Genomic DNA, 16659 nt, shown 5'->3' with positions numbered 1-16659 from the left:
CTGCGACGCAGTGTCCAAAAGACGACCAGTTCATGGGTCGTTGACAGTGGTGAAATTGTGGGGACTGCAATGAACCCTGAGAGAGATTGCACTTTACATAGTGCAAAAACACAATTTGGTTCACCTGATGAGCTCATAAGAAATTTTATTCTGAAATGATTCTATTAGATTTAAACCCGCGAATCGAAAAAGAAATATTAATATAAGACATTACTAACTGAGATTTCTATTGTTAAATGTAGGTGCAATGTTTTCTGACGTAAACAGATTTCGTTCAATAACCTCGTAAATGTCCTACTGTACTTACTAGGGCTGAGTAATACCTAATCAGTAACAACAACCAACATGGCCGCCAGGGCCGTCGGTGCGACTGTTCGGGCAGTTAGTAAAAAGCGTATGCTTCCAACAAGGGCGCCATTAGTTTTGGTAAGTACCCGGAGAGTAAAACTAAATGTTATTTTTATTTTTTATGAGTATATTTAAACGATATGGAAACGCTAGTCGAGGAAAATGCCGCTTCTTATCAAGGTCATTTCATAACGCAACTGCGTTGCGAAATGTCACGTTCACAGTCAGATGGTTGTTGTAGAGAGTTCAGTATAAAATGCGTGTCTTATATCAAACACAAACAGTCGTTTTTAGGTTTAAATCAGACATAATATTCATGATAGCATACATTTAATCTCTTTCATTACTTACACTAGACCTACTCAGTACTGACTATTCGTGTTTTATCATTTACGTAAGCAAGATAACGGAGATAAGGAGCGTGTGATTACAAATACGAATTCATAATTATTATTTCGTCACACATAACACAATATATTTATGCCTTTATAATGAATAAAAAAAGTTTAAAGACATGTAAATGCTTTCACACATATTTTTTTATTTCTATAATAATCTAGAGCTACTTTAAAACGAACCCTTGATAGTGTTTTGTATCTTAAATGTTTTGCAGACGCAGGCTGCTGTAAGTAAAATCAAAGAGTTAACACAAGAACAACCAGATGTGGTAAGTGAAAGCTTGTGTATACCTTTATGCTGTGCTTATTTGTATCAGCCAGACTGGTACTATGTCTGTAGGTTGTATGGGTGTGGTGAGATTACATTATATGGTCAAAGGCGAGATAATTTATCTCATATTGTACGATCATGAGTTACTTCCCTTGTACAACAAGCCAAAATATGGTAAGATAATAAACAGAGACTTGGAACCGAACAGATGTGTTTTTTGTATTATGCAGAGTCAAGGCATTTTGAGCGAGTTTCCCAATTCAATCTCTTGAACATAACATATATTACATAGGCCTACACCAGCAGGGGCGTAGGAAGCGGGGGGGCAACTGCCCCCCCCCCATTCCCCAGGACGGGGGGGGGGGGTCTTTTCTTTTTGCCCCCCCCCCCCCCATTTTCGCCGACTGAAATGTTCTAAAAATGCATATTTGAAAGAAAAAAGGGTCCTCCTGCTCAATTTTTGTACTTCATTCTAAAAAAAATTCCGCTGCGCGGCGCATTTCCTAAAACGTTCAAGCACATAATGTTCAAACCTTTAATAGTAATAATTCAATACACATGAACTACACTAAAAATGTCCATTAAGGGATTCTACGTACTGCATTTGTATTTCAAAAAATGTCTCTTAAAAGATTACTTTGTTTATATGTCTTAGCAAGACAATTAATTCATTATTATTTTGAGTTACAAAACAATGTGCTGATGGTGTGAAGCCGGTATGTTCAGATCGAGCAGGGCTGCACAATGATATGACGACACAATTATCACAATTATCATTTCTAAATGCAGGTTACTTTAAATCGAAAAAATACCATGGTAAGAACGCTTTAAAATCATTAAAATACATCGTAAAACTCATCTCAGCCATTCTAAAATCGTAATTTTTTTTCCCGGGGGAGACCCCCGGACCCCCCAAACTAAAAAATTTTATCACGCCTTCGGACACTCACAAATTCATCAAAATGCATCGTAAAACGCATCTTAGCCATTCTAAATCGTAATATTTTTCCCCTGGGGAAGACCCCCGAACCTCCCAAACACCAAAAATCTTGCACTTTCGGGCGCTCGCAAAATCATAAAAAATACATTGTAAAACTCATCTCAGCCATTCTAAATCGTAATATTTTTCCCGGGGTCGACCCCCAGACCCCAAAATCTTGTGCCTTCGGCGCTCACACGCTAATTTGGCCAGTTTTCGTATTCGTTAATTTCCTTTTAGCGACCCCACTTTCTAGAAATGTGTACAAGGATTATATTAATGATATATGAAAAAAGTATATAAAGTATAATGGTTGTGTGTTGAATTAATCTCCTCCTGTAGGTGCGGCGGGGGGGGGGGTTACAAAATATTGAGGACCTTTGCCCCCCCATTACGTTTCATCTTCCTACGCCACTGACCAGGGTTTGAGCCAGGGACCTCCAAACACTTTGTTAGCTGGCATTGATCGACTCTAATTTTGCTACACTTTGAAGATCAAGTTTGAGTATACGTAATGGGACAACAAGTAGTTCTAACATTGTAGATGAAGAAGAAACAAGATTTATAATTTTTCTAAATTTCTAGGCAGTCTGCACTTTTATCAAGACACACAGAACATGGTCATATACAGTAATATAAAGATAGTAAATTAACTAAAAGAATAAACATTGAGATAAGTAATATAATATGGTAATAAGATGCTTTATGGATAATTTAAGGAAAACACATTAAGATAATATGGTAATAAGATGCTGAATGGATATTCTAAGGAATAAACATTGAGATAATATGGTAATAAGATGCTGAATGGATATTCTAAGGAATAAACATTGAGATAATATGGTAATAAGATGCTGAATGGATATTCTAAGGAATAAACATTGAGATAATATGGTAATAAGATGCTTTATGGATAATTTAAGGAAAACACATTAAGATAATATGGTAATAAGATGCTGAATGGATATTCTAAGGAATAAACATTGAGATAATATGGTAATAAGATGCTGAATGGATATTCTAAGGAAAACACATTAAGATAATATGGTAATAAGATGCTGAATGGATATTCTAAGGAATAAACATTGAGATAATATGGTAATAAGATGCTGAATGGATATTCTAAGGAAAACACATTAAGATAATATGGTAATAAGATGCTGAATGGATATTCTAAGGAATAAACATTGAGATAATATGGTAATAAGATGCTGAATGGATATTCTAAGGAAAACACATTAAGATAATATGGTAATAAGATGCTGAATGGATATTCTAAGGAAAACACATTAAGATAATATGGTAATAAGATGCTGAATGGATATTCTAAGGAATAAACATTGAGATAATATGGTAATAAAATGCTGAATGGATATTCTAAGGAAAACACATTAAGATAATATGGTAATAAGATACTGAATGGATATTGTGAGGAATAAACATTAAGATAATATGGTAATAATATGCTAATATGGATATTCTAAGGAAAAACATTAAGATAATATGGTAATAAGATGCTGAATGGATATTGTGAGGAATAAACATTAAGATAATATGGTAATAATATGCTATATATGGATATTCTAAGGAAAAACACATTAAGACAATATGGTAATAAGATGCTGAATGGATATTCTAAGGAATAAACATTGACACAATATGGTAATAAGATGCTGTATGATATATTCTAAGGAATACACATTAAGACAATATGGTAATAAGATGCTGAATGGATATTCTAAGGAATAAACATTGACACAATATGGTAATAAGATGCTGTATTGATATTCTAAGGAATACACATTAAGACAATATGGTAATAAGATGCTGAATGGATATTCTAAGGAAAACACATTAAGATAATATGGTAATAAGATGCTGAATGGATATTCTAAGGAATAAACATTGAGATAATATGGTAATAAGATGCTGAATGGATATTCTAAGGAATACACATTAAGACAATATGGTAATAAGATGCTGAATGGATATTCTAAGGAAAACACATTAAGATAATATGGTAATAAGATGCTGAATGGATATTCTAAGGAATAAACATTGAGATAATATGGTAATAAAATGCTGAATGGATATTCTAAGGAAAACACATTAAGATAATATGGTAATAAAATGCTGAATGGATATTCTAAGGAAAACACATTAAGATAATATGGTAATAATATGCTATATATGGATATTCTAAGGAAAACACATTAAGATAATATGGTAATAAGATGCTGAATGGATATTGTGAGGAATAAACATTAAGATAATATGGTAATAATATGCTATATATGGATATTCTAAGGAAAACACATTAAGACAATATGGTAATAAGATGCTGAATGGATATTCTAAGGAATAAACATTGACACAATATGGTAATAAGATGCTGTATTGATATTCTAAGGAATACACATTAAGACAATATGGTAATAAGATGCTGAATGGATATTCTAAGGAATAAACATTGACACAATATGGTAATAAGATGCTGTATTGATATTCTAAGGAATACACATTAAGACAATATGGTAATAAGATGCTGAATGGATATTCTAAGGAAAACACATTAAGATAATATGGTGATAAGATGCTGAATGGATATTGTAAGGAATAAACATATGCTATATATGGTAATAATATGCTATATATGGATATTCTAAGGAATAAACATTGAGATAATATGGTAATAAGATGCTATATGATAATTATAAACTACAGATATTCTAAAGAATAAACATTGAGATAATATAGCAATAAGATGCTTTATTGATGTTCTAAGGAATACACATTAAGACAATATCAGAATAGACGCTGTATGGATATTCTTTTTTCCACAGCTTGGACTGAAGATTGGTGTCAAAACAAGAGGATGTAATGGTTTATCATATACTCTGGACTATGTGAAGGAGAAGGCCAAGTTTGATGAGGAAGTTTTACAGGATGGTATGTATTTTTAGCCCACCATCATCAGATGGTGGGCTATTCAAATCGCCTTTTGTCCGTGGTCCGTGGTCCGTCCGTCCGTTAACAATTCTTGTTACCGCTATTCCTCAGAAAGTGCTGAAAGGATCTTTCTCAAATTTCATATGTAGGTTCCCCTAGGACCCTAGTTGTGCATATTGCATTTTGGGACCGATCGGTCAACAAGATGGCCGACAGTCGGCCATCTTGGATTTTGATAGTTGAAGTTTGTTACCGCTATTTCTCAAAAAGTGCAGAAGGGATTTCTCTCAAATTCCATATACAGGTTCCCCTAGGACCCTAGTTGTGCATATTGCATTTTGGGACCAATCGGTGAACAAGATGGTCGACAGGCGGCCATCTTGGATTTTGATAGTTAAAGTTTGTTACCGCTATTTCTCAAAATGTGTAGAAGGGATCTTTCTCAAATTTCATATATAGGTTCCCCTAGGGTCCTTGTTTTGCATATTGCATTTTGGGACTGATCGGTCAACAAGATGGCCGACAGGCGGCCATCTTGGATTTTGATAGTTGAAGTTTGTTACCGCTATTTCTCAAAAAGTGCTGAAGGGATCTTTCTCAAATTTCATATACAGGTTCCCCTAGGACCCTTGTTGTGCATATTGCATTTTGGGACCGATCGGTGAACAAGATGGCCGACAGGCGGCCATCTTGGATTTTGATAGTTGAAGTTTGTTACCGCTATTTCTCAAAAAGTGCTGAAGGGATCTTTCTCAAATTTCATATACAGGTTCCCCTAGGACCCTTGTTGTGCATATTGCATTTTGGGACCGATCGGTCAACAAGATGGCCGACAGGCGGCCATCTTGGATTTTCGATAGTTGAAGTTTGTTACCGCTATTTCTCAAAAAGTGCTGAAGGGATCTTTCTCAAATTTCATATACAGGTTCCCCTAGGACCCTTGTTGTGCATATTGCATTTTGGGACCAATCGGTCAACAAGATGGCCGACAGGCGGCCATCTTGGATTTTGATAGTTGAAGTTTGTTACCGCTATTTCTCAAAAAGTGCTGAAGGGATCTTTCTCAAATTTCATATACAGGTTCCCCTAGGACCCTAGTTGTGCATATTGCATTTTGGGACCGATCGGTGAACAAGATGGCCGACAGGCGGCCATCTTGGATTTTCGATAGTTGAAGTTTGTTACCGCTATTTCTCAAAAAGTGCTGAAGGGATCTTTCTCAAATTTCATATACAGGTTCCCCTAGGACCCTTGTTGTGCATATTGCATTTTGGGACCAATCGGTCAACAAAATGGCCGACAGGCGGCCATCTTGGATTTTGATAGTTGAAGTTTGTTACCGCTATTTCTCAAAAAGTACTGAAGGGATCTTTCTCAAATTTCATATACAGGTTCCCCTAGGACCCTTGTTGTGCATATTGCATTTTGGGACCGATCGGTGAACAAGATGGCCGACACGTGGCCATCTTGGATTTTGATACCTGGTACTTAAAGTTTGTTATCGCTATTTCTTAGAAAGTACTATAGCGATCTGTCTCAAATTTCATATATAGTGTGTTTGAAAAAATTTGAAAAGCAGGGAAAAGATCCCTCTTTCCATTGTCAGACCCAGATCATTCTTTGGTGGGCGCCAAGATCCCTCTGGGATCTCTTGTATATCTCTAATATTAATGAAGGATAATGTCATTTGTTAAAGGGGAGATAACAAGTAGCATGTTTTAGTTGTTATCTGGAATTTACATATATTTCCAAACCAAAAATGATTAGTATATTTAAAACAATTTTAACATCAGAAGACCATTATCATGATGAAGTTTCAACTTTAAATAAATGCGAGAGCCCCTGCATAAATCTATGATAATAATGAAGGTTTATTTTGCTGTTTGGCAGTGATACTCGGATAGACAACTACTTTGTGGTAGCATACATATGACGACCCACATTATGGAAATTAATATTTAATCTAAATAGTTCTAGAAGTGATGATAGATGTAATAATGCTAATACTTTTGTGACTCTTTAAAATTACTGTATCAAATTTTTCGCTCACTCGCAAATTTAGAAATAAAAAACTGTTATTTATATGCATGTAGGTACCTTTAAATGAATTAAGAAAATATCTGTGTAAAATGTGGTAGATAGGATATTTTATACATGTTCATCAAGTATTTCAAGCTCTGATCATGGAAATATAAAGAAGGTATTATATATGATGAAAGGAGAGTAAAATTAGAAGCAGATTAAATCTTGGATAATAAGCTAGTTGTTTTCTACCCAATCAATAACCCGCTTTGCAAATCCTGACACAAATTAAAAATGCATTTTTTATCTACAGGTGTACGAGTGCTGATTGACTCTAAAGCACAGCTGACCTTACTAGGTACAGAAATGGACTATGAGGAAAATAAACTTGAATCCGGCTTTGTGTTTAATAATCCTAACATCAAAGGAACATGTGGGTGTGGTGAAAGTTTCAGTGTATGATAGTGAATAGAGTACTATAGGCTACAATGGTGTGGATGTACACAGCGTACATACAAAAGTGCATGATCACGTTGAGAGATTCACTTACAGATTGCCCTGAGAAGGTTGGAGCTGTAAATAAGACTTACAGTATGATTCCAACTGATAACCGAGTGATTGGGGACACCAAATTTTTAAACTTTAATTATTTAAAGTCTCATTTTAAATGCTTCAAGTGATCAGACATCATAAGTATTTTGTGTTTTTACACTGATCAGCAATATCCAAGTTCAGATGATACTTGAATATTTGGTGTTACTTGGTACTTTCCTATTCTTATGGACTGGAAAACCATGTCTTCACTCTTCAGTTAAATTAACCCAATTGGTAAAATTTTCAGACTTTTTAAATGTTTGTAATTTTATACAGAACTTGTTCATGTCTGATACCATGATTACATGTATAACAAAATTGGTAGACTTAACACATCCATTTCACCGGCTATACTAATGGTCATCCTTGATATTCCAGGGGTTACGATCACTTACTATCTCTACACCCGTGGACTATCTCATAGTAAAATTGGTGTCTGCTCAGCGGAAAAAATTTGACCAATTACAGGCCGGCAAAGATTTCCTCTGAAGACTACAAAGAGAATGACGCCTAACATCAAAGCCATACAGTCGACCACAGTGTACCGTTATACGGCTCTTTGGATGTACACACCACATTGTACCGTTATACGGCTCTTTTGATGTACATCAAATGACAATTACCTGTACTGTTCTGTTGTCTCCAGTTTTACTATGATATATTTCAGGGGTGTAGAGATTGTAAGTGATCGGAACCCTGGAGTATCGAGGATGGCTAATGGTTGTTTTACTATAAATACAGTTTTGAATAGATAAAATAACGAGACTGTTATTTGGATGTTTAAAAAGATGAACAAAATCAAGCTGATGGAGAATTCAATAGTGATAATCTTCAAAAATGCTTCTGTGAATTTATTGATTCTCCTGCTCTTTGTTTATTTGCAATAATAGGGTGTTTGTTGATGCATGTGTGTGTGAGTCCCTGGTATATATGTAAGTGGTACTAAGTAAAATGAAGAACGTAAGATGGGAATATCTGAAGGCATCTTTGTGATATTATTTCAGCGTTTAAATTATACAGTAAAATGCAGTTTGTGAAGAATTTGAATTTTCTTGTTCATTAAAGTCTTGTGAAAGTGTCGCAAGGGGTTGGTTAATACGAGAACACTGATTAACCTTGCAAGTCCTTTATCCTTATAGAACGTCACAATCAGAACAACAATATTCTCACGCACCCTGTAACAATATCAAAACATTAGTTCAGAGAATTAAATACATATACATGTACATAATATGGCTATAATGAAAGTATACCCATCTGACACACATTACTGACAATACTTATTGCATTATATTAGGATAGGTATGTACATATTACATACAAACAATTATATAATTATCTTAACGAACAGGTTGATATATCAAACTGTTTATGGATTTACATTTACAAAATATAATGGTAGAACATTACGTATATAACAGTGGCAAACTATTTGTATTATAAAACATATCTCACCTCCCTGGGGCACGTACACAATACAAACTTATACAGGTGCCGATACTATATAAAGTGTTGGTTCAAACCTACCAAGGTCAAAACAAGAATATTCTATAACATAAGGTAAAAGATATACAAAGGGATTCGTTATAAAATAAATATCGGGATAAGGACATCCAGGTGAGTACACCTGATGACAAATTACATATTTCTTAATATAATGAATAATATATAAAATATTATAAATATATAATTAGATCTTTTTATATCAACGTCAAGTGAAATCAGTGTTCAGATAAATCGTGCCAAAATGGATAAATGGGATATGTAATGGATATTAACCGAAGAGGAGGTATGCATCTGTATACCAACTTGGGCATGTGCAGGTTGTGAATCCTGAGCCGCGAATACTAACATGCAGGCTTAGATTCTAGTTGCTTGTTCAAGTCTGTTTGTCTAATTCAAAATGTCTAGTATGTCGCAGTCATCTGTCGTGTGTCTAAGTGACCAGTATAGGACGTCAAAGGGGCACAGAAAAAAAATGGTGTTAGTAAGTCCTAAGACAGATTAATTTTATGTCTGTTTAGGGTTATCCGACCGACCCTAATTTTTACCCCCGACCCTAAAATTTTGTTTCCACATTTCTACGAAAAAAAATTAAAAGTTGCGACTTCGATCTCAGACTCAGGTTCCAGCCATTATTTTAGAGTGAAAGACACTAAAAAAAAAAACCATGCCGACCTACCAACCCTATTTTTTTTGCCAATGTAACTCTAAACAGACATATTATTTTTTTGGCCTTATATATAATTCTTAATTAAAACTATGAATACAAGTAGGTGACTATCCAGGACTACCCTCTGAAAATGAAATAGATTATTATACATTGTAACTATTGCAATATTAATTTGTTAATAAATATGATATTGATGTCATTAAAATGACAAAAATGACCCTGCTAAAAAAGCAACTTTATTTGTTCTGAAGAATGTCTTTGACCTTAATTTGAACTCAAAATAAACTATTGTCTCAATTTTCACCACGTTTCTACCTGTCATGTACTGGTAAATAAACTTGCACCAAATTTGCCAGCATGTCTTTTAACATGCTACACATCTGACCTTTATTACTTAAATGAATGCAAAGGTCATTAATTTGAGCAAACTGTGTAAACGCCTCATACAGCTCTACAGCTCTCAAGGCCTCTTGCTCAATGAGAGATTGCATTTAGTCTCTTGCCGGTGAAACCAGAGAACTTCATACAATGGTAAAATAGGAAATAACAAAGCTTGGGATTGAATTGGGGTCAATAAGGTCAACTGCAAAGGTCACTGCTACTAAAAATAGATTGTTGTTTCACCTGTTTCACATAATATTAGTTTCCAAACGATAACTTGAGAAAACATTTTGATCAAACTTCACACAATGGTAGAAAATGAACAAATACAGTTCGGGATTGAATTTGGGGTCAAAAGGTCACCTACAAAGGTCAGTATTACTAAAAATAAAGTACATTGTAATTCACAAATTTTAGTTTTTTGGGTGATAACTTGAGAATACGTCAACGGAATTTGTTCAAACTTCATACAATGATAGCAACTGATAAAATAGAGTTTGGGATTGATTTGGGGGTCAAAAGATTAACTACAAAGGTCAGTATTACTAACTTCAATATACATAATTTGTTCGAACTTTATATAATGATAACATAACTAAACAATAATAATAACAACTTACCTGATTAGAAAATGTGGCAGGGGATGTGTGTTGCTTGTAACAATTACTGTAAGCTTGTATAATTTTTTTAACCTATTTGGCCTCTCTGACTTAAATGAAGGTCAAGTAATTCATGTGAACAAACGTTGTAACCCTTTCAGCATTATACATGCTCAGACCGTGAATGGTCAAGGTTATTCATCCCAGCATGCATCTACAGACTCAATTCAGTGTATAACATCTTTTGGAGGCACTGGATGATGCTGGACAAAATGAAATGATTCAACGTAGAAGGTGGAGCCACTATTTTTAGGGTGATCAGTAGATGTTTCCTTGTCAACATTAGTGACGCCATAACTGTCACACTTTAAATGTCATTTATTGCTTGAGAAACGTCAAATTAGATTGGTCGGACTTGGTTTACATAGAAATATTGACAAGGGAGTGTAAATATGGAGAAAATAATCACACAGAAAATGTAGAATCAGTTAACATATTTATTTCAAAGTCATCATCATTAGCAACACTTTAATAACTCATCTTACACACACATACACACACACATACTAAACTACCAATCATAAACAGAACTTTCTCTCCATTAAAAAAACCAAGTATACAGCTTTTACACAAATACCAGTTAAACATATTACTCAGTTATACACAAATAACGGTTAAACATATTCTCCCATTTCTCTGTGTATGTTACCATCCATACATAATGAACACTCTCATTTACACTCCAGTAGATCATGTGATTCATCCTGTTACAATAGCCTCAGCTCCATTTGATCTACAACTGTATACAAGTTCCTGTTGTTGTCCACACTATAGGTATGGTAATTAATGATAATAGCCGAGAACTGATATTACATGAAGACTTATTCATATGTTTTATTGTACTCGTGTTGCTATGAAACCGTGACTATTAATACAACAGTATTGTGTGTATTAGTAGTATCATTGCTGTTCTAGATACCTAAGTATAAAGGTTGTGAGAGAAGTGACATCAAACAAATAGTTTCTATTAAATTGTTACCAGTAAAAACCCTACTACCTGCGTAGCCTGAATGATTTTCAGTTTTTAATGCTAGCTATAATAAAATTGATCATAAAACTTTAACCAGTGATTTATTGTAGGAAGAAACATTTCAACAAGCAATAAATTAAGACCCCTGTTGAGAAATGACTTGCAAATAAATGTCACACCCATAATCTTGTAAGAGTCATACAATCTGACAAAACTTTGAAATCCAATCTAAGATTTCAACATTTCAGATTCTTCTCAATTATTATACATGTAAATGTTTATGATTGTTTTTTTTTTTTTCTCCAAATACAGATAAGAATCCTTCCAAGAAAGTAGTAAGCACTTTTTAAGGACTCAATAACCTGCGAGGGAGTCAGCTAGTTTTTTACACATGTTTTTAATTTGAGTGTTTGTCATAAACTCTGAAGCACATATAGCGTTGGTAATGGCGATAGTTTCCACAACAGTCTTAGCCTTCACCCAGATACGGCCATTCATCCCCACAGCCGTCTCATAGCGCATACTCTTACCAAGGCACTTAAACAGGTCACAGTCTGGACTGAGCACCCTGAAATCAAAATCAATCATTTTATCAGCATTACGTTTATACTGCAGGACATATATGTAAAACACCTCTTCATGAGATAGAGTCCAATGACCTGATTTGAATAAAGACCATGGTAGTCCTTCATCCCGGCATTCTACAGGCCAAACATCAAAAATATCTAGGCCTGATGGTTTTATGAAGTAGTCATTTAGAATTACCAGTCGAAGCAATGGACGGAAGAGAGACAGATGCACCCAACATTAGTTTAATCTTTGAATAATTCCTCAACATTTAGGAAAACAATATACAATATACATTCTTCTTTAGTACATAGTCAAAGACTGTATACAACAGTAGCATATAAAAAATTTCTCGCATCACGGACAGGGAAATCTCACTTGATACCCAGTGCTAGATTTTTCTATCTCGTTCGATCTGTCTGGTGGAATTTTACCCCATTCATGTAACGGTCCGAATTGGTGATGTCACACGCTTCGGACATTCAGACATTTACCATGAATTGTTTGGTTGTTGTTTTTAATCATTAAAACAGTATGTAGCGACTGATCATCATATATTCCCGAACTATAGTTTTAAGCGGAATGACTAAATTTGATGTGCAGATGAAATGGTTAATCAGTATTGAACCAGGAGGCCCAAGACGGGATAATTTTACACTCTGAAAGCCAACTGTTTTTAGATGGGTTTCATTATATATATTTGAGACGTGAGAAAAAAATCTATTACCTTTAAGTGATCGAGAATGGGTATCTTAGTCTCGGGCTAAGATTTTGTAACATCCCAACCTCGGCTAATGCCTTGGTCGGGATTATGTTACAAAATCTTAGCCCATGACTGAGATAACCCGATCTTAATCACTTACAGGTAACGGTAGCTGAATTAATACAATCTAATCAATTTTTCTGAGAGTCTGTATGAACTCCAACTCCTACTTACTTGCGTGTGAGGTTGATGGGGACCTGGAATAGGTATCCGTTATCCCTTCCGATCACTCCAAGTCCGCCACTCTTACCACTGCTGTCTATACACACAACCTCTCCCTCCATATCCTTGTTAGCTTCCACAAACCTACAGTATACTATATCTCCAACCTACAACAGGCAAACAAAGAAAACACTGTAATTTGCTTGTAATTCATGATGATGGATATGAAGTTGATTTAATTAAGTATAATGAATTTAAACATCGCTTTCTATTTAGAATGATGAATTCGATTTTTTTTATTCATTCTATAATTTCTTTTTCCGTTATAATAAAATTTATGTACATAATTAGGACTTGATATCAAATATCATTGGATAAAATAAAATTAATTTTCTCCTTCATTAATAAGAGCTGGTAAAATAGTACATGGTAAAGGGGGAGAGAAATAAGTAAGGGGAGATAATTCCTTAGAAGCAGGGTTTTGTATATATTGTTTTCATACTTTTCACTTGATTATAGTTACAAGGTAATTTGCAAATGAAATAGCCAAGTTGTATACTTCTAAAGCAATCCCACTCTTATTGTTAGTTTTAAATGATTTTAGCATAATTTATATTAGGTATAGCATGTGATTAGAGGTTCAAGACACTACACAGAGATAGTGTGTGATTCGAATATAAAACACTACCCAAAGATAGTATGTGATTCGAATATCAGACGCTACACAAAGATAGTATGTGATTCAAATATAAGAGGTTACACAAAGATAGTGTGTGATTTGAATATAAGACACTAGATAAAGCGGAGGTTACCTTCACATCAGGTCGATTCCTTTTGGTTGCAGCTTCAAAAGCCACGTAGGGTAAAGATGCCTGGTCACTGCTTCCAACATCTACTCTAAATATATCGCCAGCTTTGGCTGTGACAATGCCGAGGACTGTGTCTCCTCTAACAGGTATGTACTGTGGAAATAAATGTATATACATTAAAGCAGGGCCATATTGTAAATTAGATTTGTACTGTGGAATAAAGAACATCTCTCACCAATAACAAGCCAAATTTTCAATAATTTCTGAATAGTTAAGGTTTAGATCATGAACATTATATTTAAGACATTTGCTTTCAGATGGTTCAACATACGGTAAGTATTTTTACATGTACCATGTGTGAACTTGATATTTAGACAATGGAGTACTATGTAACATGTCCTTCCCTTATGAAATAACAAGTAAGAGGAAACAGGTGTATATTTACATACATGTATATATACATTGTGATAATTTCCTTTCAATATATCGATACTTAAAATTCATATCAATGACAGCTCTATATTTTAGGTAGTCATGTATACTAGTATTCAATATTTATGTTCTAGTCATTAATTGAATGGTAAGAATCAGTACATATATTAAGTTTTACATGTTAAAGTTCATCGATACAAATATCATTAGCTAAATACTAAAATGTTTCATTATAGGAATTAGTGGTGGGACATTGGTTGGGGATTCAAACCGATCCGATGATCGGATAGGTTAATGCTGGCGATGTCGTTTACCGATTATTTAATCGGTTACAAGAATATCTTCCACAACAAACCGCAGTGTTATTTGATTGCCCTCAAACTACTAAAAGTTGCTTAGTTTGTTGTGTGCATGTTTCTCACTTATTTTGCTATAAATTTTTCATATATAGCTTACATCATTATTGATATTGTGTTACTCTGTTACTGTATATAAACTGTATATCAATATGAAACCCTAACTCACTTTTGTTAATTTATTAATTTAAGTACCACTTACATGAACTTGCACACTATATTTGATATAATCCTATACTACAGTAGTGTTGTGGTATACTGGTATTTGGTCCTGCAGGTAGGGCGTAAGAATTGTACCTGCTGCCCTTATTGCACGATCGTAAAAGGCGACTAAATTTAGGATCTTATCTTTTCTCTTCTTCCTAACTGACTTTATCTTTCCTAATGCCTCCCTTGGCACCGCCTTACTTTTGGCCTTGAGTTCATGATCAGCATTCGCCCCTGTGAGGAAGGCTCTGGGTTCTGTCCCCTGGCCGAGAACTTTATCCGATTAATCGGTTACCGGAAACAAGAACCGATCATCAACATCGGAAGGCTCTAAAAAGTCGTCAATCGATTATATCTGATGATCGACCCACCACTTATAGGAATATCATTACGGGAAACAGTAGTATAACTAGCTGCTCATGATTCAATTGTGTAATATGTTGAAGTGAGCTGTAGTACATGTAGTGTTGTATTATGACATGGCCTCAGACCACCGGATTTTTCTATAACATTGTAGGTTTGTGGCACGTATGTGAAAATATCTTGAAAACAAACAGGTTTTGGGACACTTTCTAACTCGACTGCGGCTTAAGAATAAATAGCTTAATTTTATTTTAGTTGAATCAAATTCTTTTCAAAATTTTAAAATTAGGTAATTTGCATTTTTCTTTGGTATGACATACAGTGAAAGTAATTGTGGTCTGAGGCCACATGTGATATTAATGCTTTTAGAATATAAATCAATTTTTGGAAATTGGAATTATTTTATGGCCATCAAAGATTTTTGATTTTTTTTCACTTCAGTTTGCCATACAAAACATTTTTTGGGATGGGCAATTATATATATCAAATAATAATGTATGTGAACCAATGTTTAAGACATGAAGTTCTTATGAGATAGTGCCTAGTAATTAGTTTTCTTGGATGTAGTTCAAATGTCAAAATATAGGTCAGTGACCTACTTTTTGTACATGATATCTTTTGTTCTAAAAAAAACAGAGTTGAAAATATTGAGAGAATACTTCTTCTTTTGACAAATACCGTTAAACATATTAGGTTCATTCCATAAAAAGCATATCCTTTATTTCACTTTTAGTTCGTAGACCTAGATCTAGTCCAACTTTACAATATAAATTTTGTAAATATGATCTCAGGTCAAATATTCTGAGTGAACCATGTAAATAAAACGTATTTTAGTAATATTTTTTACGCATATTTTTCCAAATGCAAAAAATAAGTGACAGAGCTGCGGAGTATAGCACCAGAAACGTATATATACATGTATATATGTTTTTGATAGCACCAAGTGGTTAATGGAATTATTGGACGTGTTATCTCCCTTGTTATGTTTACAACCCTCACCCTCTTCTGATAACTGTCGATCCAATAAACATTGGGTTCTTTGTATCTTAAAATCCCCGGCTTTGTTGCTCTGATAGTTTCTGTCTCCTGTCTAAGTCCTGGCCCTAGAATAACTTTTGACGTTTTTTCGGAGGCCTTAAAACCGGTAACGATATCCCCGGGAAGAACAACCTTCCCCACATGGTCTACCATTTTACATCTATAGTCTGTTTCCTATTTCTGGAATGTTTTGATGTCCATAAAAATTGCTTTTTTGC

The 16659-nt window shown here is 34.4% G+C and overlaps 2 protein-coding genes across 2 annotated transcripts; one reads left to right on the top strand and one right to left on the bottom strand.

Moving 5' to 3' along the window:
* The first annotated feature begins 277 nt into the window (after nucleotides 1–277).
* On the top strand, nucleotides 278–8602 carry LOC138326069 (iron-sulfur cluster assembly 1 homolog, mitochondrial-like). The gene is made up of 4 exons (XM_069272195.1): nucleotides 278–426; nucleotides 962–1015; nucleotides 4840–4945; nucleotides 7281–8602. The coding sequence occupies exons 1-4, from the start codon at nucleotides 346–348 to the stop codon at nucleotides 7427–7429; spliced, it is 390 nt and encodes a 129-aa protein (XP_069128296.1). The 5' UTR covers nucleotides 278–345; the 3' UTR covers nucleotides 7430–8602.
* Nucleotides 8603–11197: 2595 nt separating this feature from the next.
* LOC138326068 (exosome complex component RRP40-like) lies at nucleotides 11198–16608 on the bottom strand. Its single transcript, XM_069272194.1, has 4 exons — nucleotides 16403–16608; nucleotides 14049–14198; nucleotides 13249–13403; nucleotides 11198–12312 (listed from the first exon to the last, which is right to left on the bottom strand). Exons 1-4 carry the CDS (start codon nucleotides 16592–16594, stop codon nucleotides 12099–12101), a joined length of 711 nt encoding a protein of 236 aa, XP_069128295.1. The 5' UTR covers nucleotides 16595–16608; the 3' UTR covers nucleotides 11198–12098.
* Nucleotides 16609–16659: the final 51 nt, after the last annotated feature.

This window comes from Argopecten irradians, chromosome 6 (assembly GCF_041381155.1).
Source record: "Argopecten irradians isolate NY chromosome 6, Ai_NY, whole genome shotgun sequence".
NCBI lineage: Eukaryota > Metazoa > Mollusca > Bivalvia > Pectinida > Pectinidae > Argopecten > Argopecten irradians.
This window is presented reverse-complemented; position numbering and strand designations above follow the sequence as displayed.

Bases quoted from the DNA above. Each gene is read 5' to 3' on its own strand.
- LOC138326069 (XM_069272195.1), top strand. From the start codon at position 346: ATGGCCGCCAGGGCCGTCGGTGCGACTGTTCGGGCAGTTAGTAAAAAG. The intron at 427-961 runs GTAAGTACCCGG...AATGTTTTGCAG, and splicing joins CAAGGGCGCCATTAGTTTTG to ACGCAGGCTGCTGTAAGTAA. The intron at 1,016-4,839 runs GTAAGTGAAAGC...TTTTTTCCACAG, and splicing joins CACAAGAACAACCAGATGTG to CTTGGACTGAAGATTGGTGT.
- LOC138326068 (XM_069272194.1), bottom strand. From the start codon at position 16,594: ATGGTAGACCATGTGGGGAAGGTTGTTCTTCCCGGGGATATCGTTACC. The intron at 14,199-16,402 runs GTGAGGGTTGTA...TTATTTCCACAG, and splicing joins TCGACAGTTATCAGAAGAGG to TACATACCTGTTAGAGGAGA. The intron at 12,313-13,248 runs GTAAGTAGGAGT...TTTTGATTTCAG, and splicing joins CCCATCAACCTCACACGCAA to GGTGCTCAGTCCAGACTGTG.